This window comes from Artemia sp. Qi Xiang Cuo, chromosome 7, assembly GCF_049724085.1.
Source record: "Artemia sp. Qi Xiang Cuo chromosome 7, ASM4972408v1, whole genome shotgun sequence".
NCBI classification, from domain to species: Eukaryota; Metazoa; Arthropoda; class Branchiopoda; order Anostraca; family Artemiidae; genus Artemia; species Artemia sp. Qi Xiang Cuo.
Window position 1 is genome coordinate 1,711,396 of NC_142800.1, and position 24,464 is coordinate 1,735,859.

The window sequence follows — 24,464 nt, forward strand, 5'->3', positions numbered from 1 at the left end:
ACCCTGGCTAGGCTATGACCAGGATTGAGCTAGGTTATGAAGCCTGTGTACAAGGGTGATTTTCCGGGTCCAATAATACACGGGTAAATACCCTTTATGTTTACCCTGATATATTGAAATTCTAGTGGTTCACCTGTAACTTCTTATTTTCTGTATATAATTGTTTTTGTGTCTCTCTCCCCCTAGAAATGTTTCCCATTCGAAATAAATGTCTGTGGGTGATTTTTTTCCGAATTGCCCGCCCCTTCTGGCAAAATATGTAAACATCATCCTAAAATACTTTTTTACAGCTTCGGCTCCCTACCTAGATGCAGGAGTTTATTTTGGCCTAAACCCTTGGAAAGGTCCCATGCACGCCTTAATCCTTGGACACTTTATCTGTCATCCCTTTAAGGGTTGAATCTGAGTGCATCTATAAGGGTTATTAGGCAATCAGGACCATACCCAGGATTTGTGTTTTCCGGGTTTTTTTTACTCAAGAATTTTTTTCAGGGGGGGGGGGAGGTTTATACAAAATAAATAAGAAAACGCCTAAAAAAAATTTTATATCCATTTTTGTTACATTTTTACGAGTCAGACAAACATTGGGGTGGGGGGGGGGTAAAACCCCTTAACCCTGGGTACGGCCTTGTATGTAATATATGGTTATCTAATCACGAATATGGTACACCTCACGGCTAGCAACATCTGTAATCACGGAAACCCCGCACAGAAACAAGGTGCCCTCTTGTCCTAAGTAACTTAATGGCCCATTTTGTTTTTTGCTCATTCATTTCGATATTATTCAATCTTTGAATTACGGTTAGCTCGTCAGTAATATCTAATTTAATTGTCTAGTTTTTTGCAACTAAACTGGATAATGGCATTGATTTCATACGAGATGAGAGAGATTTTGCCTCGGAGAGTTTTTCAGCGACAGAAATCTATCGACGCAGTTAGTTCAGTCACGAAAGTCGTCATTACGCAGCGCCGGTTTATTGAATTCGCGCGGAGAGCCAAAAACTAGTCGACGGATAAAAGCACAAAAGCAGTGAGACTCAAGCAGATACACTGATAAAGAATTTATATAGGTTTTGGTTTAAGAGAGCAGTATGAACAAAGACTATGTGTCAGCTTTAATTAGTGCAATCAAAGCTAGACCTGAGTTGTACGATTCAGCAAGTCCTCGGTATAAATGCCGAGTCGGCAGACATCTACTTTGGAACGAAGTGGCAGAAGAGTCAGGACTAACAGGTGAGTCCCACAGAGATACCAATCGGGAAGTGGGAGCAGTTCCTCCCCTCCCACTTTTGATTTAAAAAAATGTACTTTCTGTGATATTTTCATTAAGAAACAAAACTAACTTGCGCCCCCCCCCCTCCATATTTCTGGTATGTACTTTGTTTTTTAAAAATAACCAAAAATATTTGTTCCTCCTTATTTTAATCAATTGGTCCTCCTGGAGTCCCTTGGGCTGAAAGAGGAATGAAATTTCCACCCTTCAATGGTCTTTAGATCAAACATAACCCATTTTTCTTTGTTTTAATCAGAAAATTATTCGAAAATGTGGAAAAACCTGGGTATATCACTAAGTCGCACTTTTGTAAAGTATCATCTCTCATCATCCCCTTGGAAAATTTTTAGCATCTCCTCCTTCTTAAGATTTTTAACTATGCATGAGCTTCTGTGTACGTCCTCGATATGTCCTAGTATTATCCTAAGGAAAAGAACCTTAAATACAACATACACAAAGGCAGGGGAAAGGCCCTGAAGTTCCTTTCTGTTTATTTAATAATGCCTCGGGGTTACCAAACATTGACTAACAAGGATTTTAAAACATGGCTACCAGTTGTCTTTTACTCTTTCACTTAAAAAAAAATGTTTCGAAATAAAAGCGAATGAACGCACGAGTCTAAGACAAACTTATAATACGTATATCCTATCTCGTCTACGTTTTCGCACTTTTTTTCCTTTATGGATTCCTCAAATATATTTTCCAGTAAAAAATTTGGAATATTTTCTTGTAAAAAATTGTTTTATTCCTGAGTTTTATTACTCAGGAATAAAGGAATTTGTAAAAAAAAAATTATAATTCCTCCATCCTAAAGGTGGTCAAATGGAAACCATAGTTTCTAGTGGTGTCAACTGGGGGAGAGGGGAGGTGTGATTACCACTTCTTCTAAATTCATCCCTCCTCACAGATTTGAAAACCAATTTTTAGTATGATTATTGAAAATGCCTTTTTTATTACTGGAAATACCTTTTTGGGATATTTTCATTGAAAAAATTGAATACAAAAAAATTGCCCTCTCCCTAAATTTTGAAAAATAAATTTTACAATAAAATACATCTTGCCGCCCTGTAAACCCCTCCCCTCCCTAAAAAATTTCTTTTTTACCCCCCCCCCCCGAAAATAAATCCTACATACGGCTTAGTATCGATCAGCTGTGAAATATTTTTAATTGGCCAAATTGTTATCAATTAAAAGTAAAAGAAAGCTGACTCACCCAAGAAGGCTCACTCGTTTGTCACACTGAGAAGAGAGAGTTCTTGGCGCATTTGCCAAATATTTAAAGTTTTTTTCTTTTTCTTTGTATTTCGTAAAACATACGACTCATAATCTAACAACTGGAAGAGTATCGCAGGGACCCCTATGAATATTTGTAGGGACCCCCAGGGTTGTCCCTATGAATTTTTCTTGGACGACGGATCAACCTTAAAATAATTCCTAGGACGCCAAAGTGTCTTTTTTTTTTAGAAAAGTGTCAAATTTCATACCGATTATTGCAGAATTCGTACTTTTGGTCTTGTAGAAGGGAGAATGAGGATATATATCTGGTCTTTCCTGCCAGAGGCTCTCGTGAGGGACGACATTTGGTGGAGGACATGAGTAACTGCATTTTTCGAAGTTAGAAAAAAATAATTGTTGGGAAAAACAAAATATAATTGGTGGAGGACTTAAGCGTTTCAGTGTAGACTTGATAAAATATGTTGGTCCCCGTCCTGCACTCGTATCCGGGACCATTGTTTCTCCTGAGATAATGATTTAAAGAATACGAAAATTGTAACTTGGAATGTTACGACGTTAAAAAATAACTATCGTATCGACATTATGACTGACGAATTCAGACTATTCGAATTTCGAACTGGACTTATTAGGAGTTTCTGAAACTCATATCCCACGGGTATGAAGCGTGAAATTACGTGATATATGATTTATTTACTCAGGCAGGAAGGATGGGCTTTATCGACAGGAAGTAGGGCTCATGATGACTAAGGAAGCTGCTATGTCTTTTTTAGGCTGGGAAGGTTTAATAATAGAATTCTAATTGCTCATTTTATTACTAAAAAAAATGCAGGTTACTAGCTATAGTAGTATTTCCCCCGTGTAGAACTGACTGACGGAGATAGTAGTGACTCAGATGAGTTTTACTTACAATTACAGGAACAAAGAAAGTATCCCGGGTAGAAATATGGTGTTTTTATTAGATTTTAATGGTCGGTAGAAATAGGGATGGGAAATAATTTGTGAAGTTACCGCAATAGAGTTGCAGGAAAGGATACAGAGGAAAATGAAAAACTTTGTGATACCATGAATGTGAATGAAGATTTGTTTTGTGAGGAAGATTTGCTTTGTGAAGAAAAATTAGCGATAGTACTAAAAGGATTAAAAAATAATAAGGCCTCAGGGTGCTGATGTGAGGTCAAGGCCGTATCCAGGGGGGATAAGGGGTTTCGGACTCCCCTCTCCAAATAAATGTTTGTCTGCCACGTAAAAGTGTAACAAAAAGGAATATAAAAAAATTTGATTAGTTTTTTGAAGTTTTTTATGTAACCCCCCCCCCGGAAAAATACTTTTCGTAAAACCCCACCAGAAAAAAAAATCCTGGATATGACTTTGAGTGTGGTAAATGAGTTTCCTAAATATGGTGGCTCTGAGGTTAGAAGATTGATTTTTGAAAAACGGGAAGTACCTTGCGATTTTAGGACAACCTTAGTTAAACTACTGTATAAGAAAAGTGATAAGAGTGAGTGTGGTAATTATAGAGACATTAGCCTGGTTCCTGTAGGTAGCAAATTACTTAGTAATATGATGCTTTTTAGACTGAGAGATACTGTAGACAAAGTTTTAAGGGAAGAACAATGCGGTTTTGGGATGGGTAGAGGATGTGTCGACTAAATTTTCACTCTTAGGCTAATAATTGAGTAGTGTCTGAGTTATCAAACACCTTTAGTCCTCAGTTTTGTAGATTATGAATAAGCATTCGATTATGTTGATAGAAGAGCTTTAGCGAAGGTCTCAACCTTTTATGGTATACCATACAAATACATTAATTTGATTAATCCTGTGTGAGGAGAATAGCACTGCTGCGGTTAAGGTTGGAAATGAGGTTAGCAGCTGATTTCGTATTAAACCAGAAGTTAAGCAGGGTTATGTTCTATCCCCCTTTATATGGGTCATTCTGGTGGAACGTGTTTTAAGGAACACAGGAAAGGCAATGGGAGAACGCGGAATGACATAGGAAGAAAACTTTCCTGGACTGATTATGCTGATGATTTAAGCATCCTAGATGAAAGTTTGAGCAAAATGAATGAACTTTTAGAGGCTTTGCGAGTTCAGGGTACTAGAATATGTCGCTAAGACTAAGTTGCTAAGACTAGGAATAAGTGCAAATGAAAAGGTGACGTTCGGTAACAAAAAGACTGATCAGATGGTCAGCTTCACTCACCTGAGGCCAACACAGCTAAATACGCTCTTCATCCATCCCAATCTATCCAAAGCCTCTCTTTTTACACCCGCCCATGAAGCTCCCATTTCATTTAAATTATTCTTGAAGACGTCCTCCCACCCCAGACGAGTATGACCTGCTTTCCGTTCAGCTCTAGACGGTTGCCCGAAAAGAACATATCTTCGTCCGTTTTTCGGAGCGCCCATGCTTCAGAGCCATATTTGACCACTGTCGCCACTGCAGCTTCCAATATTCTAATCTTGGTTCGCAGACTTATCTTCTTATTCTTCCAAACCTTTTTCAACTGTGAAAAAACACCCTGAGGCTTGGCTATTCTACTTTTGACATCTTCACTCCTCAAACCATCTTTACTAATAATACTAAAAAGGTAAGTGAAGCTGTCCACCTGATCAATTTTTTCATTACCCAATTTGACCTTTTTATCTGCACTTATTCCGAGCCTTAGTGACTTAGTCTTTTTAACATTAATTTTTAAACCCATTCTAGCACCTTGAACTCGCAAAACCTCTAAAACTTTATTCATACCAGGATTGGAATATTGGAAGCTACTCTGGTCAAACATGGTTCTGAAGCATGGTTGCTCCAAAAAGCGGACGAAGATTTGCTTGATGTTTTCCAGAGAAATGCTTACAGATTGTTTTGGGTACCCGGCTGACTGACCGTATTTTCAACAGTAGGCAGCATGAAAAGTGTGGTTCAATACCGCTTTCTAGGGCTATAATGAGAGAAAAAGTTGAGATGGCTAGGGCACGTTCTGCGGATAAAGGATGACATATTACCGAAGATTGTCCTTTTCGGTCAACCATCTAGGGCTAAACGAAAAGCAGGCCATCCGGAATGGGGTGGGAGGATATCGTAAGGAAAGATTTAGGGGAAATTGAAAGTTCCTGCGAAGATTTAAAGAGGGAGGTTTTAAATAGATTAGGATGGAGGAGGAGCATGCGTAGCTGTATTGGCCTCAGACGGTTCGGTGCTGCGGTGAGTTTTTAGTAGTCTAGTAGTTGTTGTGTCGACGGGGATGATATGCCTGTTGGCAGACGTGTGTTCCGCATAAACTACCAATTGGAAAGGTGTTTATAGAGCTAAGATATTTTCTATCTTTTAGAGGCTATATTATCTTTACAGTAATATATAATAATAATAATAATAATAATAATAATACAGATATAAACTGGAACTAGAATATCATTCCATATGTTTTAGGAAGGAGCTAAAAAAACTTAGCCTATTCATTTGGGGGAAGAGGGGTGTAAAGGGAAGTAGATAACCAGTTCTGCGGGGGAGTAAATGAAGATGAGGTGGGAAGCGCTTTCCTCCAACATGGGCGGATCCAGGATTTTTTTAGGGGGAGGGGGTAAAACAGGTTGATCCAATAAACTTGCGTTAGGAGTAAGTTTAATTTACGCAAACTTGCGTTAATTAAGTAAATTACACTACTTTAGACTACGTTACGGAGGCGCCCCTCCCCCGGATCCGCCACTGCCCTCCAAGAGAAGTATAGAAACACCAGAGTGAGGTAAGGTGCACCTTCCAAAGAAGATCGATTTTGATTGTTGGGTCCCTCTCTCTCTCTTTCTTTCTCTCACTGACTCATTCATTCTCTCAATTTCGCTCTTCGTCAATTGTCTATCTTATTTCAGTCGAAGAATGCAGGAAAACATGGAAAAATATGAGAGACTACTTCTACGCCTTACGACGGCGGAACTATGAAAAGAACTCTGATTGGACTAAAAGGATTAAATGGGAATACTGGGATAAACTCCAATTTTTGGCCACTACCTGGTAAGACAAATTTCGCTTTGGTGGCCTCAATTGACCAGCAAAGCTTAATCAGTAAGAATAGTGAGTAGCCAGGTTAAAGTCCCTTCTTAATTACTGTAGTGACTGGTCTTAATTGCCAAAAAACAGCAATACATTCTTTATTTTATGTAATAAAACAAATAAAGGAAATAGGCCAATAATTTTTAAAAAAACAACGTTTTATCTTTCTTATTTATCTTATTATTGAGGTAATCCCTTTTGAAGGTTTGAAATCACAATTGATTCAGAAAGAAGGGTAGGCGTGGTTTCTTCTAATCATTTAATGTCAGCTAATTAAATAAATAAAAAACTAGTTTTCTCAAATGAAAGCAAAGAGACATTAAAACTTAAACGAAAAGAAATGATCCCGCATATGCTGGGGGCTGCCCCCTCCTGAATCCCCCACTCTTTATACTAAATTTTTATCGTTGTTTAAAAAGATGTATTCCGTATTTTTGAGCATTCGGTCTTAGAGAATTGGAACAAAAAGTCAATATTTAGCGTAAATAGTTCATCTCTGCATATACAGAATGATTTCTATTCCTTTAAGTTTTTTGTCGCTTTGCACTTTCATTTGAGAAAACTTTTTCTTTTCTTTTTTTCATTTAATATCTATATGTTTTTCATGGTATATCCAGGGTCAACCTAAATGGAAGGAGGGCTAACGCCTCTAAACATGACACTCTAAATCGTAACTTAACTTTTGTTGAGCAATACTTCGAGAAATATTGAGGTTGGAATGAATTGAGCAGAGATGTGAGGTTTATTGAGATGTGATTGAAAAAGAGAAGGATTGAGCTTGGAATATCAAAAATTATTCACTCTGGTTAATTCGATGGCTTTAAAGACGAATTCTTCGAACATACCTATTTCATAGGAGAGTTTCCGTTTCCTATATTATACGGAGAATTTAAACATAAGATATTTCCGGGAATCAAGAGAGATTAGACATCAATTTCTACCTCCCAGCCCCCGTCCTCTTCCCCAAAACGCATTTTATTTAATTTTTTATATTTCTGTATTTTATCTCGTTCTACTTTTATTTGTAGGCTCAATAAGAGTTAGGGAATTGGTGCATGAAAATCCACTCCTTGAGCAATCTGGCACCTCCCCTCCACCTACACAATGACTCACCGCCGTGCCTTCGTAATAGCTGATCCGCAATGACACATCACTGCATATGAATTTATGCAACATAAAGTGACTCAATTTAGTCAAATGAAGCTTTAAAATAAATCTCAGAAGCATTTTTCTATACTAAGAAGGGAGCTGTCATCCCACAGCATCCATATTTAACCTTAGTCTAAATGAAGGGGGAGGAGAGATTAATTCTTACCCCTCTCCAGGCCCCTTCTATATCTATGTAGAGTATCATAGAGAGTTAGACAATTTGGGCATTGTAATTCACCCTTCGAGGTATCTCAAGCCCCCTCCCCGCCTACACATTGCCCCAATGCCCCTCCTGCACAATAGCTGATGCGCAGTTTTACATCACTGAACACAACTTAACAGACAATTAAATAAATCAACTTAGTTAAATCAAGTGTACTTTATTTCCGACGCAGGGACCATAGTAGTCAAAAAGCGTCGTTAATCTGATTAAGTAAAAAAAAAACAATTTTTTTTTAACTGAAAGTAAGGAGCGACATTAAAACTTAAAACAAACAGAAATTATTCCGTATATGAAAGGGGTGTCCCCTCCTCAACGTCTCGCTCTTTACGCTAAAGTTTTTTATTGTTTAAGAAAAATAGAGTGGTGGGAAAGAGTCAAACTCTAGCGTAAAGAGCGAGACGTTGAGGAGGGGACAGCCCCTTTCATATAATTTTTTAACATTTTTGAATTAATGTAGGTTTTGATTTTGGCTCATCGTTGGCTACATGAATAATTAAAACGAAATTTGCATATTAATTTTACTTTTATTTGGTTAAATGGCTTTCTCAAAAGTTGTTTAATCTTATTCAGTGGCATTGGAACCTGCCTCTGAAGCTGAAATAGCCAGAGTTGTCAATGGTTTGAGGGGTTCTTCATCTTCTGGCCCAGACCGTATTCCGACTAAGGTTGTAAAGTTCATTCTTCCTGTCATCATTTCTGTCCTTACGAGATTTGTCAATCTTTTCTTTGAAAATTGTTCTTTTCGAAGTGCTTTAAAGCGTGCTCGCGTTATTATTCTTTTAAAGGTGGATCAAGGAATGATCCTGCAAATTATCGTCCCGTATCCCTTATATCAGTGTTTAGTAAAATGTTTGAAAAAGCTACGCTTTCTCGACTTTTTAATTTTCTTAATTCTAAACACTTTTTCCATGATTTTCAGTTTGGTTTTAGGGCGAAGCACTCAACTGAGCATGCATGTGCAACTCTCTTGAATTATTTACATTCAGTTCTTGACTTTGGTCTGATACCTGCTGCTCTTTTTCTCGATGTACGAAAAGCATTCGACTCATTAACATACAAGATTCTTCTTTGGAAACTGTCCCATATTGGTATAAGAGGGAATGCTTATTCTTGGTTTCTATCATATTTATCCGGTCGAGTCATCTCGGTGATCCGCAATTTTCTAACCCTTTGGGAATAGAGTTTGGCGTTCTACAAGGATCTGTTATTGGGTCGATACTCTTTTTAATCTACGTCAATGACCTTATTAATGCGGTTCAAAATTTAAAATCTACCATTTGTTGTCGTCTTTATCAACCAGCATCCGTCACTAATTGTGACAGGAGTTTGTCCTTATCGGATGCACTTATTGCTTTTGCTGATGACAGTACTCTTGCCACAGCTGGTAGAACTGAGTCTGATCTTCATTCAAAGATAAATGCCCTTTTTGAAAGAGTTATCCAATAGTTTGATGTAAATTATCTTGCCCTAAATGTCGGGAAGTCATTTTTTCTCATTTTTCCAGAGTTTCAAAGACTTGCCCTGACTTAAATGAAATACACGTATCAAGAGGTTCTCTAAGTAGACCTAGGGATCGTTACGTTCGATTCCTAGGCATCTTGCTTGGCGAAGATCTTTCCTTCAATCATCATATTGACCCGATTAAAATGAGAGTCTCCAGGAGTCTTGGAATCCTTAGAAAGCTTAAAAGCATATTTTCAGGGTCGATTCTTATAATATCGTTCTGAAGACTTGTTCAATCTTATGCTTCATATGGTTCTATTATTTAAATGTCAACCTTTTTCCCTTCTCTGTTACTATTTTCAGTAATAAATGGTTAAGTAAGGACTCTTATTAAGAAAGCTGACTGATCTTTACTTAAACCCTTGCTTGATTTGAAATCTCTCTATTTTCTTGCTTGTTCTTCTTTCATCATTTTACAGTTGCACGGCCATCTTCCTGCTGCTCTATGTAATAATATATCTTTTGTTTCTGATCAATCGACATATCATCTCCGCGCTTCCAGCAATTTAGAGATTCTTCATGCTCCATCAGTGAGGCCTGATTTCAACCCTCTGACAACTTGCAACAGGATTTGGAACACGCTCCCTGTGTCGGCACGAAGCTGTCACTCGTTTGGTATGTTCAAAAATTATGTTAGGGATTTTCTAGCTACTAATTTTTTTTTTTTTTTTTTTTTTGTTGATCATTGTATCTTATGATTTTTTTATCTTATGATTTATCTTGTGTTGAGTATCTTAAAGGTGTGAATGCATGATGTTGAAAATTTTTTTTTTTTTAAGTATTTGTTTCATTTTTATTTCTCCCCTGTTTTTTTCCTGGCCATAGAGCCTTACGGGGGAGTTTATATTGAAGTGTATTTTGTTGAGTTTATTGATTGAATAAAATTGATTGATTGATTGTTTGATTGATATTTACGAACGTTTTTATTAGTAATAAATATATGTAACTTACGAATTAACATACGTAACGAACTTCTAAATTCATATATTTTTAATAAGTGTATTAGCGAGTTCGCCCCCTAGTCAATACCTCGCTCTTTGCGCTAAAGTTCGAATTTTGTTCCAATTCATTAAAATGACCTCTTAATCACAAAGGCCGTTAATTAGAATAAATAGCTCTTATGAAACTACTAAAAAGTCTTTGGGTTCAAGAGCGAGGTATTGACTAGGGGGTGAACCCAATACTATATTTAATAATTTCTGTTCGTTTTAAGTTTTGATGTTGCTCCTTACTTTCAGTTGAAAAACTTTTTTATTTAATTTCTGATCGTTCTTTAAATAGTGCTAGGAAATCCGTCGCCCCCTTCATAGCAATGTCCCTTCCCTTCATGAAAACTTCCTCCATTGAAAGATCTACCCATATAACCCCCGACCCCCCCCCCCCCCAATACAAGAAAAAATACCCCCTGAAGGCGTCTGTATACTTCTCAATAATCAATACTAAATGTAAACATTGGGTAAAGTTCATAGCTTTCAGCCCTCCCCCCGGGGACTTTTGGGGATTACATTATCCTAAAAAACCCATCCTTTTTTTGTCACTTAAAAAGGCCATGAAAACTTTTAATTTCTGTTCGAATGAGCCCTCCCACGATATTCTAGGACCACTGGATAAATACGATCACCCCTGGGAACACAAAAAAAAAACAAATAAACACGCATCCGTGATCTTTCTTCTGACAAAAAATACAAAATTCCACATTTTTGCAGAAAGGAGTTTGAAACTTCTACAGTAGAGTTCTCTGATACGCTGAATCTGATGGTTTGATTTTCATTAAGGTTTTATAATTTTTAGGAGGTGTTTCCCCCTTGTTTCAAAAATCAGGAAAATTTTCTCAGGCGTACAACTTTTGATGGGCTGGACTAAACCTGATGGAACTTATATATTTCAAATCAGCATTAAAATTTGTTTTTTTTTTTTTATGTATCTATTGGTATTAAAATTCAGTTTTTTAGATTTTCGGTTACTATTGAGCCGGATCGCTCCTTACTTACAGTTCGTTACCACGAACTATTTGATTACAACTTCTACTACTGCTTACCGTAATTAAATTAAGAATTAAAATAAATGTTTATATCTTGCATGGACTACGTGATTTTTCAAGAACAAATGGGCTACCCTGTGGCATTATTTCCTCTGCAACCGAGAAGCCAGGGGCGGATTAAGATCAAAATCTTGGGGGAGGCCCAATGTGACGAGGGTTCCAATGAGCAAAATCTTGGGGGGCCAATGTGACAAAGGTACCAATAATTGACCAAACTAACAAATTTATTTAAAAAAAAAGAAAAAAAACTAGGAATGAGGGCTCCAAAAAATCTTGGGGGGCTGAAGAGTGTGTGTAATTTATAAGAGCGGAAACTGGCGCTAGTTTCAAAAAGATCACCAGCATCATCTAGCATTTGGTGTTTCTTGGTATGTTATTCTTAATTTTGTAATTGCGTTTTTTACAACTTACTGCCACACTTATTTTGCCAATTATAATAATTATACCAATTTTGTCTTATTATTACCATAAAAAATGCCAAGGAGTGCCAAACGCTAGATTGGGGTGTCTTCCAGACCTTTACTATAATTAATGGCATTAATTATTTGCTATTATTTAGTTCCAAGACAGTGAATAACAAATATTATTGAAGAGGTATTTTTATTGTTATAAATACAGAACGGATTAAATTGTTAGTTATTCTTATGTATGTCAGCAAAGTCATGGTAACTACAAGACATGAACTAGACAAACCACCCGCTATCACCATGAGGGGGGGGGGGGAGACAGGTTGAAATAGTTAACCACTTTTTGTAATTCCGTGGCCTATACTTCTCTGCAAATACCATAGCTCTGACGTGAAAAGTCGACTTGCACTTGCTAGCTCTAGCTTCCGAAGACTAGCAAACCTATAGAAAAATAACCATATAATCAACAAATTCAAAACGCGCCTATTCAATAGTTTAGCAATTCATATTGACATGTAAGGATCCGGAACAAGGACATTGAAAACAGAAGACGAAAGAATACTTCTAGATTTCGAGATGAAATGCCTCCGTCGCATGGCTAGAATCAAACACACTGACCGCATCATAAATGCGGAAGTACGCCAGAAGCTCCAGTTTACTGAAACTATTCTCAGTAATATCAAGAAACAACAGCTGCACTGGTTCTTCCACATCGAATGAATGGAGCCGAGCCGCCTACCGAAAATCGCACTTGAAGGATCTCTGCATGGCCTTCACCCACGAGGTAGACCACGAAAACGATGGACAGAGAACTTCGATTTCAACAACTTCAAGTTAGCCTATCTATCATGTACCGCACCTGATGGAACAATGTACCTAGCCCTTACGAATGAACTAGAAGAAAGAGTTACCCCATAACGTGCCAACATGGATGACTGGGCACTTACTTGACCTAACTGACTTACTTGACTTGACTTTCTGCTCTTGCCAGGACTTGCCAGGACGGTGTAGAGAACGATGAGACCAGCAGCTCTTCCAGGTTGACCTATCGCTTGCCAGGCTAGTGGGTTTTCAACTGGGATGTGGGCTTCGGCAAGGAGTTCGTTGACTTTGTCTTTCCATCTATTAGGGGGGGGGGGGTTCTCTGGGGCGTTTCCATCGTGCAGGGTGGGTTCGAAGCCAAACACAATCCGTGCTGGTGCGTTATGTGGCAGACGAGGGAGGTAGCCGTACCAATAAACAGTGTGCTGGGCCGGCTGCGTCAAGAAAGGAGCTTGTGAGGTACGTGGCAGGAGGGCCTGGCTGGTAACAATTGCACCATTAAAAGCAATTTTATTTTTTAATGTAAAGACTAAAAAAAAATAAGAGAAACACCAAAAAGTCAAAATGTTCCGTCAAAATTGAAAAGTTAAACTTTCAATTTGTTATATAAATCTGAATGACATCGAGCTCCGAACTTACCACTAAAATTTTGAAGGTCATCGACAATGGTGTTTTTAGTTTTGTATAATTGTCAGTCTTAAGAGAAATATCTAGATCAGTATTTCCGGTGGACACGATGAAGTACCTTAGACTTATAATTGACCAAAGCTTAACTTTTAAAACACACATTCAAACTACGTTTAAAGATTTCATGATGTATTGGTTTAATGCAAAGGTTGAAGCATCAATGGGCATATTCTGCATTGCGGACCATTTATTTGCTCAGTGTCATTCTAATATCAATTATTTTTATTTAGTAGGCTTATCTATATTTAAAAGTCATATTAAGCAATTTTTTTTTAATTCAAATATGACATCAAGAAATTACCGCCATATTACCTTAAACAAAAATTTGTTCTCCCAATGGCAAGATTCACATAATTAAAACACTTGGCAAAAATGGAGTATCTACATTGACAAATATCTTACTGAGAGATCGAAATTTGCTATGTTTGTTTCGGTAGCTCAGTGCTGGGATGCTCACAAGGATCTGAATGATAAATTTACATCTATCCTATTGCTTAAAAATAATCTTAAACTTCGTTTAGTTTGAAATTATCTTTAATTTAGTGTTTATCAAATAAGTTAAAGTTATTTATAAGGTTTGTCACTCTGATTGAAAAGGACCTCCTGGTTTTCTTCTAGCAGTAATCTATATTTAATAATAATGGAATTTAATATTTAAATAAGAATCCTGAGTTAGCTGCTGCTTTCACATTACTGTAGTGTTATTTTATTTTTGTCTTTGTGTTTACCTTTGTACTGTAGCCTTATTTGTTATTTTATCTTTGTCTAGGCCTAGTATATATATATATATATATATATATATATATATATATATATATATATATATATATATATATATATATATATATATATATATATATATATATATATATATATATATATATATATATGTATGTATATATGTATGTATATATATATATATATATATATATATATATATATATATATATATATATATATATATATATATATATATATATATATATATATATATTTGTTCCCATAACCTCATCTTTTTTACACTTCGTTACTTAACAACCCCCTCCCAAATGTTGGATCCCTTACCCCGCCCCCATATTAAAAATTTAGTCATGTGTCCAGCTCCCGTAAATAATCCAATAATTTATTTTTTAAGTACACCAAACTATGGTGTTGCGATATGATTTATGGGTAACAATTACTGACCAGGGTTGTCAATAGGGCGAGGGGGGATTTAAATCCTAGATGATTTCCCTCCCCCTCGTAGATTTTGGAAAATACCGCTTTTTTGAGTATTTTCATTGAAACATTTTTTCTTTGTTTTGGTATTTTCATTTAAAACACTGAAAAACAACAACATTCCTCCCATAGATTTTGGAAAATATTTCTTTTCCCCCAGACATTTCCGTGAACTAAAGTTACTGCTAGCAACGGGATAATCCTGGTGAATTTAAAATTTAATAGAAAAAATAAATCCGTTGGAAACTGCGAAAAATTACAGCTCTTCTTTAAATTGTACATGCAAAGAAAACTATAATGATTAAAGCCCCCAAAACAGCCAGACGTCCCCCAAGAAGAATCTAAAATTATTACGCGCAATTCAAGAACATTAGAGGCAGCGCAATAGCGCCACCTGAGGAAGAGTCTTATGCCTTCAATGTATTTTTTCTTTCTCCTAGCCACTTTGTATGGAAGGAGTTTTCACACACTAATTTCAGAAATTGGAATTTATCGTTTTTTTTAATAGTAAAAATTGATTGGAGGGCAACCAGCCCCCCTTTAATGCGCTTATTTTCCTACTAGGTCCCTTTGCAGTCCTTCAAGATATTCGGCCAAAATTTTGAGATAGCCATTTTGTTTAAATAGTCAAAAGTCCATTAGATATACATCCAGGAATGACTGGACCCCCATAATCCTGGTGACAAGGGCCAAAAATAATGCAAATTGCTTATCTTTTAAAAGTAAATTTATTTCCATAATGAAAAGATTCGATGTCGGGGGTGTTTTTGGTGTTATTTGTTTGGCGTTCAGGGATTTTTGGGATCGCCCTCTGGGTCAAAAGCATCAAACGTTCTGTGGTCGGGGGATTAGGGTGTCCAAAAATCCACTGAAGGCCTTTTTTCCTGATCAAATTGGAACTTTCAGCCATAAACCCTTGGCTTTCTAGCCAGGGCCAAGGGGAATTTAATATACAAAAACTGTTCAACCCCCCAGAAAAGTTGGGTCCAAAAAGGAGTTGAAAAAATTACGCGGTCGGCTGAAAGACAGTATCTCTGGGCTAAGGAGAGCCCAATGCAGAAAAAAAAGTATCTCTTCAAAATGGGACCCAAAAAAGGGCCAGACGAATGAAAACAAACTTTTTTCACCGTCCACCTAGAAAAGGTGGTCTTAGAAAGTTTTGAGAGGCTCATCTGATAGGCGACTGAAAGTTTGAGTGCTCTTCTTAATGCTGAAGTATTTGGAGGACAATCAGCCTCCCTTCTGCGCCTTTTTCTGTTATCTGGCTCTCCGTAATTCCAAGGATATTGAATCAAGAGTTTTGAGATGGTTGTTTTGCTTAGAGGTGTTGAAGTTTCTAATAAGTATGTCTCTGGGGTCCACATCATTTTACAGCCCTGGAGCAATGGCCCAAAATTATGTAAATTACCCAATGTTCACAGATACGTTTGTGCATAAAGGCGGCCATGTTTGGTCCTTGCCGTCCGATCAGCTAGGAACTTTTAGGAATTGTTCGCCAGGTCAGAAATTTCAGAGTTTTCAAAGGTACACTCTGTAAACGACACGAATACCTAAGCAGATCAAAGGATCATAGGCAAGATGACCCTTTCCCTTTCAGAAAAAATGGAAAGTTCTAGTACAACCAATGTATTTTCGCGATATGTTGGGCTCTTCTGTTTTTAATAATTTACTGAAAAAAATATAAATATTTTAACTTTTATAACTTTAATAAATCAAATAATATTAACATTTTTATAACTAAATATCAGTATTTGTATATTAAACTGACAATGTACATTCATTTGTATTTTTTTCAGTAAAGTGCAAATTATGTTCTGGCCATGGGAAGGCATAGGGGTTTTGAGCCCAACTTATGTTAATTTCTGCTCGTTTTTAGTTTGACTCGGTTATTTATTGTAATTTCTGTTCGTTTTGGGTTTCATTTATTTATCGATTCTGATTTCCGGTAGTTTCAGGTTTAGTAGATTATTTGGTTTTTTTTTTGCTCATTTTTCGTTTAATGGAGTTCTTTACTTTTCTTTGAAAAACTTATTTTGTGGAAAAAGTTTTTAATTAATTTCTGTTCTTTTAATATTGACATAGTCTTTTCAGAGAAAAAGAAAATAATACTTTAAATCTGTTCGTTTTTTTAGGGATTTATAGTTTGGCCTGCTATTTGTATGCTGGAGAAAAATTTTCAGCAATTTTTAACAACATACACCCTCTTAAAAATCTAGACACAGTTAGTAGTGTTTAATTTAGTTTCATACCTCCTCTAGTTGACCTGAAATGGAAAACTTGATACCATTCGCAAAATAATCTGTTTACTTTCTTTGATAGCTTCGATACACTTACGCTATTTTAATTTGGTTAAATTTTAAGAGCAGAAGCAGCCCCGAAAGTTTCAACATGATACCCTCAGTCGATCTTGGGATACTGCTGAGATGCCTTATTGGGAATTAGTATTAACACAGTGCATTTTGATTTAATCTAAAGGCAACATTTAGTTTTGAAACATAAAGTCAAATGGGGGGGGGGGTGGGCGTGGGAGGGGGATTAGTTTCCCTCCAATCACTTTCGACTATTAAAAAGGGCATCGGCCCTTTCTATTTTCAATCGAATGAACCCTTTTCGAAGTTTCTACGACAACTCCTTAGATACGAAGTGCCCTGGTATAAACAACAACAACAACAACGAAAAAATAATAAATTATACCCTTATTAATCTTCAGTATAAAAATGTCAAGCCTTCCAATCAAATTTGACTATTGAAACGCGCACTATGCCTTTCGATTTCCAATCGAATGAGCCCTTTTTGAGTTTCTACGACAACACTCCCTATATACACCTTATATGCCCCCAGAGCATAAATTACAACCCTTACCCTAAAGGCTGTGAGGGTGGTTGTCATCCTCTAAGACCTGATTTCCAGAACTTTCAACTACGTTAAACAAAACGCCTATCTCAAAATTTTGATTGGATGTGTCGGGGGAAAACGGTGAGCGTGAGAGGGGCGTTAGTCTTTCTCCAATCACTTTCAACTGTTAAAAAAGGCACGAGCCCTTTCAATTTCCAATCAAATGAGCCCTTTTGAAGTTTCTACGACAACGCCTTCAATAAAAACCTTATATACCCCCAGGGGATAACTTACAACCCTCGCCCTTAGGGGTGGGGAGGGGGTTGTCATCCTCAAAGACCTAATTTCCAGAACTTTCTACTATGTTGAAAAAAATGGCTATCTGAAAATTTTTATTCGATGCGTTTGGGGGAATGGTGGACGTGAGAGGGGGGTTATTTACCCTCCAATCACTTTAAACTATTAAAAAGGGCACCAGCCCTCTCAAATTCCAATTGAATGAGCCCCTTTTGAAGTTTTTACGACAACTCTATCATTAAAAACCTTGTATGCCCCCAGGGTATAACTTACAACCTTTACCCTAAGGGCTCTGGGGGGTTTGTCATCGTCTAATACATGATTTCCAGAACTTTCAACTACGTTGAACAAAATGGCTATCTCTAAAATTTGATTGAATATTTTCGGGAAATGACGGGTATGGGACGAGCGCTAGTCTTTAACGACTCACTGTTAACTATTAAAGACGTGACTTTCAATTTACGGTCAAATGAGCCCCTTTTGAAATTACTGCAACAACTTTCTATATAAACCTTATATACCCCCAGCGCATAACTTACAACCCTTGCACTGATGGCTCTGATAGGGTTATCATCCTAAAAGACCTAATTTCCAGATCTTTCGACTACGTTGAACAAAAATGGATATCTCAAAACTTTGATTGGATGTGTTTGGGGAAATGGTGGGCGTGAGAGGGGGTTAGTTGCTTTCAATCACTTTCGACTATTAAAAAGGGCACAGGCCACTCCATTTTCTAATTGAATGATCCCTTTTCGAAGTTTTGTATGACAACTTCTTCGATACGAAGTGCCCTTCTCTAAAGAAAAAAAAATAATAAATGACACTTTGTGTCAACATCGTTCTTATATGCCCTCAGGGCATAAATTAAAACCCTTGCCTCGAGGGTTTTGGTGGAGTGTCCTCCTCAAAACATCTTTTCTATCTGGAAATCAACTCCGCTGAACAAAATGGCTCTCTCAAAATTTTGATTGGATGTGTGTGGGGGAATGATGGGCGGGGGGGGGGCTAGTTGCCCTCCAATCACTTTCTACTATTAAAAACGGCACTAGTCCTTTGATTGTACAATCGAAAGAGCCTTTTTTGAATTTGCTACGATAACGCTTTATATAAAAATCGTCCATGCCCCCAGGTCATAACTTACAACCCTTGCCCTGAGGGCTTGAGGGAGTGTCCTCCTCAAAAACATAATTTCTATCTAGATATCAACTACGCTGAACAAAATGGCTACCTCAAAATTTTGATTGGATGTGTTTTGGCAAGTGGTGGGCGTGGGAGGGGTGTTAGTTGCCTTACAATCACTTTCGACTATTAAAAAGGGCACAAGCCACTCCAATTTCCAATTGAATTAACCCTTTTCGAAGTTTCTAATACAACTTCTTTGATACGACGTACCCTGCTCTAAAGGAAAAAAATAATAAATGATACATGGTGCCAACATCGTTCTTATATGCCTTCATGGCATAACTTAAAACCCTTGCCCCGAGGGTTGTGGGGGAGTTTCCTCCTCAAAAACATATTTTCTATCTGGAAATCAACTACGCTGAACAAAATGGCTATCTCAAAATTTTGATTGGATGTATTTGGGGGAATGATGGGCGTGGGGTGGGGGCTAGTTGCCCTCCAATCACTTTCGAATATTAAAAAGGGCACTAGCCTCTCCAATTTCCAATCGAATGAGACCATTTCGAAGTTTCTACCACAACTCCTTCGATAAGAAGTGCCCGGGTATGGAGAAAGAAGAAAAAAAAATATATAAATAATACATTGTGCCCACATCGTTCTTTACTTAGGCAGTACTATTGCTCTGCCTATGATTAAGTACCCCATAACTCTAAAATCTACGATCCTTGCATCTAAAATATCCTCCTTATTTTCTAATTTTTTTTTCTAGTGCTGTTGCAAACCTAGAGCTGTCAATGGATGACCCAGAAGGCGAAACCAATTTAAATTTCGACGAGATGGGACCATCTAACGTTAAAAGGGAAAGAAACGATATGTGGTACTGCTCCTATACATCTCCGCCTTACAATAATATCGAGCGTGTAAGAAGCCCGGAAACAAAACCATCGCAAAATGGTGAAATAACTTCAGCAGATACTACTGCTAGTATTTCAAGAATGTCTGCAGCTCTGCGCACATATCATGTCTCTGACGACAATGAACTCTTTCTCTTATCATTGGGACCATATATGAAAAGACTGAATGACCATGATAATATGCTTTTCCGATGCAAAGTCCAGGAATTAATGTTGCAGTTTGTCAAGGAAAAACATGAAATAGGCACAAACACATAAGCTTGATGGTGGATCTTTAATACAAGTCCGCTTACATCGTTTCAAATTTTACTTCAAAGACTGAATAACCATTATAATTAGATTTTCAAAGTTAAAGTTTAACCCTGGGTTCCCACAGATGCGATTTCACACAAAAACGGCCGTTTTGCGTGATCTGTCAAATTTCCTCCGTTTTTTGCTGCAAGTTTCTGCGTTACAAAGGTTCAACGGCTGCGTTGAAATATTTCTACTTTGCCGTTGAAAATTGCATCCGTTAATTTAAATTAGAAAGCGTTGTAGAACCATAAATTGCAAATAACTGAGAAACTAAACATATTATAGATAAGACTTATATTTTTCATTAGGCATATCTAGCCAAGGCTATTATAGGTTAGCCCTTTGAATATTTTTCTTGGCTTCTAGAATTTGATTTAGCCTATTCTAATGCATATGCTTTTTAAATATAATATAATATCTTCGCGCTTCAACTGCTGTAGTGAACCGTTTCTGTCTGAACCATTTTTGCGAATTTCCCGCATCCGCTATCCGTGAGCCGTTTTTCGTTAAAAAAAATCGGACCAGTGGGAACCAAAGGTAAGAATTACTATTTCAGTTTGTAAAAGAAAAACTTGAAATGGGTATAAACACATAAGCTTGACAGTGGACTATTAGTGAACTTCACTTCCAATATTTCAAATATTACTTCAATTTGCAAGATTTAACAACCATTATAATTGCCTTTTCATGTTAAATTTTAAGAATCAATGTTGTAGTTTGTAAGAGTGAGATATAAAATGGATACAAACGTGTAAGCTTGATAGTGCTCAGTCAGGGCCGGATTTACAGCTTTGCCGCTTCTAGGCCCAAGGGGTTTTGCAGCTCCATTTTTATGAGATGTTCGGGGACAATCCCGAAAGTTTGGGGATAGTGGAAGCACTGAACAGAACGCAACTGATGAGCCAAAAGTAATGAAAGAGAGAGGTGATACCAAACTCTCAGCCGTCACTCTTGGGAGACATCTGACAGTTTATAAGTGGCCTCGGAATTCCAGTTTTTTTAAAATCACTTTTCTGTGAATAGGCAGCACGGTGGCGGAGTAAACTTGGCACTTTGACGATAAATCACATCGGGCCAGTTTTTGGTAAGAAAAATATTACTCAGTGATAATTTATTGCCCCCCAGGTATTGTGCACCCCTAGGCCTGGTCCTAGTGGGCCTATTGGTAAATCCTGACCTGTGCTGAGGGGCATATTAGGTGTTAGGAAGGGAGATAATGTTTGGAAATTTTATTTGCCTCGGGATGCCTGAAACCTCAAAAGTAGATTTTACACCCTAATTTCGATTATGAATGAAAAGTAAGGATTGAATTTCATATCTGAAGATGAAACTCTTAAAATGAATTTCACTTATTATATTGACTTTGAATGAGTGTTGCATCAAATATTCCAAGTTCCACCTCGAATAAAAAGATTCAAGGATCAGCGTAATTTGATTATCCAAGTTGAAGTTTAAGAATTGATGTTGCATTTTTTAAAAGAAAAACCATATAAGCTTGATAAAATGCTCCAGGTACCTTCTGTAATTGCTTTAGATGTACCAAAAAAATGTTTGTGTTTTGCCAATCAGTTAAGGCTGCATGCATATTTTTTTTGTAAAAAAGAAGCACACTTCTTTTTCGGTTTCACAAAATTTTTATAAGAAAAATACAGAAGAAAATGTAAACAACATTGGAAGGGTTTTTTTCCAAGGGGAAAATGCGGCATAACTTTGAAAGACATATGACTGAACCTGAATTTCCCTCTTCGTGCTCTTATGATCACTTTATTATGATCAAACGAAAATATCATTCTATGAAGATCGACACTGGGGCCAAGAATCAATCCCTCCTTTGAAATATAAAAAAAAAATAAAATTAAACGTATTGTGACCCTGAACCCGTCTTAGGTCTATTTATCCCTAAAACTGCAATTCCCTTTCATTTTCCTTTGGTTGTTTCAAAATTATGAAGTTCTTACGGCAGTATCACGTATTTGTCGGTGTTTCCACATTCAATCGTGAAAACAAACGTTAGCAATCAGTAGATTTCCAAACTTCAAAGGAAGGCCACACTTTCTCAAGGTGTTTAGTGTCATATTCTACTAGCTTATTCTTTGCTGATTTATTATTAAATGATTTTTCCTATTGTTTCTTTTAAATTTGTTATTAATAAATTAATAATATTATTATTAATAATTAATCAAATTATATTGTTTCTTTTCATTAAATTTGGCGTGCGATATTATCAGATGCTTCATAACTGCATATGTAGGTCTTTTTATTAAAAACTAAACCACCGCTTTTTACTAATTTCTACAGACATATTTTGTTGTGTAAATTTCCACTTGACTAGTTCAAATAATCTGGTTTCATTTTCACTGACCTTGGTACTTACAGCAATGGCGGTAAACCAAATAAGAACTTTCTTAAACTAGGGTAAAATTATATCTTGTCTTGGAAACTAGTGGTGGGTTTTAGAACACCAACTCTGTCAGTCAGTGGTCTTGTAAGTCACTGACGCGTCTGATCTGATAAGATTTATTTATTTACTTAAGATAAGATATTTATTAGAAAAAATTCCTATCACAAGCCCTAAAGGGCCATATTCGAAATTTGGGGGTCAATAATTAATAACAGGACAGACAAAAAAGCAAAAATCTATAAAAAAAAATAAAGACTATCGAAATAAAAGAAAAGAAAAAAAAAACATGGGTAAAAAATCAGAATTTTATCAAAAGAATATTGAAACTAAAAATATCATAGTAAAAATCCATGCATTAATCATTATTTAAATTTAGATTGGCGATAACATGTTAAATAGATAGAAACATGTAAAACTTAATAAAACGGAAAAGTAAATAAAAAAAATTGAAAGCAACACAAAAAAGAAGGGTAAAAAGCAAGCAAACAAATACAAACCATGGACATTACCTGCACCAATTAATAAGAAGAAGGAAACGAGCGAGATGTTCTGTTTATTTTTTCCGTAATGTGGAGGACAAAGGTTTTTCCATATTTGGAAGTATAGCAGCGAACGGGACACAAGCTGGGAACAGGCTGGGAAACTTTCTGAGCAAGGTGTAATCTGAATGGAGTGATTGTTTTGGAAAAATGTGTTCCTTTCGAGAGTTTATCATTGCGTTTCTTAAAAACAGAGGCACAACAAACCTCTCCTGTATTAAAGCGTTCCTAACCTACCTTTGATTTAGAAGGAGAGAGAATTATGGCGTAACCGGTCTTTATTTATTTCATATATTTAACATATAACCAACTTATATTTTTATAAAACAGAGCATTCTTTGACATGGGAGGGGGTGGGTGTGTTACCTCGCCGTGCTTGATACTGGGGGAGAAGCGTTAGCACTGGAGAGTCTGTATTTTCAATACCAGTCTTTACGCTGAATGCAACTTGGGTTTACCTGAGTAATTAAGGTTTCTGAATTCCTTTATTATTTGATTATTTCAGTATCTTATAATATATTATACTACTTAACTGATCATTCTTGCATTTTTCATGGTTTGGATTGTTCAGGTTTTGTGTAGCTTGCTTGTTCAAAATCTAAATTATTCTTATAATCTTTCTGGGCCGTCTACTTTTTACTCTGTTTTTGTGATGCCCAATATTCTCGCGAAACAAAGTCTCAGAGTCGAATCTCAGCAGTTTTAGCTGTATATTATGGGTTAAATTGTCAATGTACTAAATACGTAAAAATAGAAACGAAAAACAGATGTATATTAAATTTGTGGCAGGTTAAAGTTTCCCTCTCCTATTTTCCCCCCTTTTGCTTTATCGTTTTAAACGTTTTTGTAATTTGTTGTTTCTCTTTGCACCACGCGATTTTCTGAGTATTTTTTTTTTGTATGTTTGTAGTTATTTCCATTAATCCGGAATCGTATCTATCTATTTAGTGTACACGTGAATTGTTCCTTTGATCAATTAATTATCACAATTGTATTCTCGGCGTTTTTCTAATAAAATATACTACATAACTTATTATTCTTACATTTTTCATGGATTAGGGTGTTCAGGTTTTGTGTAGCCTGCTTGTTCAAAAATAAAAATATGTTTATAATGTTTCTAAGCAGTCTTTTTCCCGTTTCTCCTTTTTTGTGCCATTTTAGAGTTTTAAACCAATTTAACTCACTAAATATTACCACCAGTATAAGTTCATATATATTATCACCAGCATAAGCCACTATATGCAAGGGCGTCGTTTCGATGGGGGGGGGGGAGGGGTAGTTACCCCCTCCCAATAATTTAGAGGGAAAAAAATATTATATATCCCATTCCCCTTGGCTATCTGGGTATGGACCCCTCGTGCCCCTCCCCCCCCAAGAGAAATGTTGGAGCTACGCCCCTTGCTACATGTAATTCCCAGCATACACTGTATAGTCACTGTTTATACTATACAGATATTTTTT

The 24,464-nt window shown here is 36.6% G+C and overlaps 1 protein-coding gene across 1 annotated transcript; it reads left to right on the plus strand.

Annotated features, from left to right (window-relative positions):
- The first annotated feature begins 1,001 nt into the window (after positions 1-1,001).
- On the plus strand, positions 1,002-24,002 carry LOC148949848 (uncharacterized). The gene is made up of 3 exons (XM_089091328.1): positions 1,002-1,233; positions 6,371-6,512; positions 19,625-24,002. The coding sequence occupies exons 1-3, from the start codon at positions 1,092-1,094 to the stop codon at positions 20,025-20,027; spliced, it is 687 nt and encodes a 228-aa protein (XP_088947454.1). The 5' UTR covers positions 1,002-1,091; the 3' UTR covers positions 20,028-24,002.
- Positions 24,003-24,464: the final 462 nt, after the last annotated feature.